Raw genomic sequence first — 3735 nt, 5'->3', positions numbered from 1 at the left:
TACGCTACCAGAGCTCCTTTGAAGAGAAGTAGCAAGAGTGAATGCCCTGGTCTTGTTCCTGATCTTAGGGTGAACACATCAGTCTCTCCATAAGTATGGTGGGGTTAGCTGTGGGGTGGTGGCTGGTTTTCAGATACCCTTATTCAGAGTCAGGAAGCTCCCTTCTACTCATACTTCGTTGAGTGCCTTTATCAGGAACGAGTGTTGAATTTTGCCAAATGGTTTTCCAGTTATCTATTGTTATGGTCACATGATTTTTGTTTTTATTCTGTTAATAATATGATGTTATTGAAGGAACTCTGGTAGTGTAGTGATTACAAATCTGGCTGCTAACCTCTAAGTCAGCAGTTTGAAACTGCCAGCCGTTATGCAGGAGAGAGATGCGGCTTTCTGCTCCTGTAAAGATTTACAGCCTCAGAAACCCTGTTATTCGGAACTGACTCCACATCACATCACCACCACCAGCCACCACCGCCATAATGTTATGGATTTCAGATGTTTAAGCAACCTTGCATTTCTGGGATAAATACTACTAGGTTATGGTGTTTATTTCTTTTTATATGTTGCTGAGTTCAGTTTGCTTGCATTTTGTTGTGATTTTGTGTCTTTATTTAGAAGTTTTCTTTACTTGTGATACCTTTGTCTGGGCTTGGTATCAGGATGATAATGACCTCATAAAATGAAAGTGTGTGTGAAGAATTAGTATCATACTCTTTTTAAATTCCCACTAGAATTCAGTGGTAAGTTTTGCTGGACCTTGACTTCTCTTGCTGATTCAATTTCTTCCCCTCTACTCAGCTCTGCTCAGATGGTCTGTCTTCTTGAGTTAGTGTGGCAGTCTGTGTCTTTCTAGAACCGTGTGTTCTAGCTTATCCAATTTGTTGGTATCCCATAGTTCAGAGTGGTCATTTCATTGGAGTCCCTTCTAACTAGTCCTGCTTCTCTGGCTGCTTTCAAGATTTTCTCCTTGTTTTTGAGTTTTAGCATTTTTAACTCTTCATGTGTCCATTTGTGAGTATTTCTTTGCATTTATTCTACATGGGGTTCTCTGAACTTTCCAGATATGTAGGTTATTGTTTTTCAATAAATTTAGGGTGTTTCTATGCACATTTTTCCTGCTCCTCTCTCCGCTCTCCTGGTACTCCCATTAAGCAGATGTTAGAACAGTTAATGGTGCCCCAAGTTTCTCTGAAGTTCTATTAAATTGTCTTCATTTTTTTTCTGTTCTTCAGTTCGCATAATCGCTGTTGCTCTACAATTTTGTTTATTCTTACTTCTGAACAATGAGGAGTTTGTTTTTTTTAAAAATCATTATGATCTTATGGATACAAGCACACTTGGCATACTGTATTTCATTCCATTTTAATTACTATTCTTACTGATGCACAAATTGCTCCATTTTTGGCCAATGGAACCTCAATTCAGGTTTTTGGTCCAACCCTAGTATTCTTTAATAACTTACTTAATTTTTGACAAAACAATCCAAGCTTTTCAGTAGAAGCGGCTACTGATTTAACAAATACATATATGCGATATACATTTTAAGTTCATAGTGATACTTCCTATTTGAATTTAAAACGACAGGGATTTTATTAACCTTGCTAATACTGTATATATTCTTTATCTTATGCCAAGCAGTTCAGTTATCACCACTTCAGTCATCTGGGGCTTGGGGCATTTTAGTCCTGGTTTTCATGTTGGTAAGTGCTGCCAAGTCAGTTTAGACTTACAACAACCCTGTATAGCGTTTCTGAAGAGTGGTTGATGGATTTGAACTTCCGACCTTGTGGTTAAACAGTTAAGTGCATATCCAACATCACCAGATCAAGTCTTTAGCTACTGAAGATTGTACTGCATAAATTGTCTTATGAGTAGATATCTTTGAACTTTGCCAATATATGTTTAAGATCTAACCCTAGAAATAGAATTACGGGCTCAAAGAAAACAAGCAGAAACCATTTTTGCAGACTATTGCCAAGTTTTCTGTAGGGGTTCTGAGTGCTTAGCTTCCCAGCATCACCAGCAGGGGGCGCTGTCAGACTTACTGATTTGTGTGAGAAAGAGTCTAAGAAGTATTTTAATTTCCATTTCTCTTGCCTCTTCTCTCACTCCCATGTTCTTTGTTGACGATAATCTCAAGGCAACCCAGAAAGGGCGTTTGTAGACTGATTGTTTTTGTTTTTAATACTTTGTTGTTACGTGTCGTCGTCAGTTTTGACTCATAGCGACCCTGTCTAGGGTTTCCAAAGAGCATCGGGTGGGTTTGAACCTCTGACCTTGCAGTTAGAGGTCTAGTGCTTACCCTCATTACACCATCTCCTCAAAAACGAAAAGGAAAATTGCCATGGTGCTAAGCTGAGGAGAAACCTTCCTGAGAACTTCTGGCTACAAGCTGGGCTTTTCACGTGCGGTTCTGTTGCGGCCAGCGGTCTGGGCCAGAACTCACACAGCTCCTTTTTGAGCATCCAAGAGAATGCTGTTGAGCTCAGCCTTGTTTGTCTGGGACTTTGCCACACACTCAAGTCCGGGCAGGTCTGCTTGCTGTCTCTCTGCTCCAACGCCCTCTCCTGTGCCCCTTCACCTTCCTGCTTCAGGCAACATCCCACTGATGGGCAGCCCAGTCCTTTGCAGATGTCCCTGCATGCCCCTTCCTGGCAACCTGATAAGGACACACATGTCCACTCTGCCACCTTGCACCTAACACATACGAACATCCACTGCATGGCAGACAGGATAGCCCTGAGTACTCATGACTCAGAGAGATGCTATGTTTATCATCCCGGTTCCCACTGGAAACCCCACGGCTCCATGACACCCTCAAACCAAGCGCTCAGACCCAGACACTTGCAGACACCAGTTACCTGTGTCTCTCTCACTGAAAACAGACCACAAATAGAAACTTTCAGTGGAAAACATTTATTTCACATGCTCAAAACCAAGATCCTCACAGCACTTGCTACCGAAGTGTCCACCCTCTTTCTGAGTGGCAGGTAACATCACTGTCCAGAAGCTCCGGAAACGGACACCACCCGCTGAGGAGCCCAAACAGCGAGGACGGCCCAGGCCTGGGTCCCAGGGCAACAAATTCCAAGGAGAGGAAAGGAGCCCACGATGGAAACCTCTGGCCCTGGAAGGAGTCCCTCCCCGCCGGGCCCATCAGTGGTGTTTGCCTCTCTTCTTGGTGCTTTTAAATCCTCGCGACGCACCCTGACCGAAACAGATGGTGGCAGGAACTCTGGAAGGGAAGGTGTTCAGTTCAGTCGCTGTTTCCTTTCCAGCCCATCAGCACAGTGCTTCATGTGTGCTGCCTTCTTGCTAGAGCCATCTTCAGCACCCCCGCCCACAGGGTCCTCCGTGCTATGAGCCATCCAAGCCCCCTCTATCGTCTGGTCTTGTGCTCTCTCTGCCACTAGCCATCGGGAGTCTGAGGGGCCCTGACCTCCAGGACTCACGTGCAGGTCAGGCGCAGCTAACTGACAAGCAGTCAGAGACTCTGAAAGCACAGAGTCCTACGGGTTCGGAGTCTCTCGTGATTTTTCCATCTGGGAAATATTTTTCCCAGAATTGGAATTACAATAAATTTTAACCCAATAAAAGCACAGTTAATACCAGAAAAGCAGGCCCACAAGTTATCAGAGAAACTTATTTCTGTTATAACTTGTGGGTTATATATATAAACATATGTATATATATAATAAGGAGCTCTGGTAGCATAGTGGTTACGAATCGGGCTGC

At 43.6% G+C, this 3735-nt stretch overlaps 1 protein-coding gene across 1 annotated transcript in view; it reads right to left on the bottom strand.

The window, feature by feature from the left end:
• Window positions 1-3156: 3156 nt before the first annotated feature.
• The window catches only part of ZNF511 (zinc finger protein 511), a 4937-nt gene continuing 4358 nt past the window's right edge, over window positions 3157-3735 (bottom strand). The window contains exon 5 of the mRNA XM_006867489.1: window positions 3157-3235. Within this exon, the coding sequence (XP_006867551.1) occupies window positions 3157-3235 (79 nt within the window). The remainder of the gene's footprint in view (window positions 3236-3735) is intronic.

The sequence above is a fragment of the Chrysochloris asiatica genome, unplaced genomic scaffold, assembly GCF_000296735.1.
Source record: "Chrysochloris asiatica unplaced genomic scaffold, ChrAsi1.0 scaffold00105, whole genome shotgun sequence".
NCBI classification, from domain to species: domain Eukaryota; kingdom Metazoa; phylum Chordata; class Mammalia; order Afrosoricida; family Chrysochloridae; genus Chrysochloris; species Chrysochloris asiatica.
This window is presented reverse-complemented; position numbering and strand designations above follow the sequence as displayed.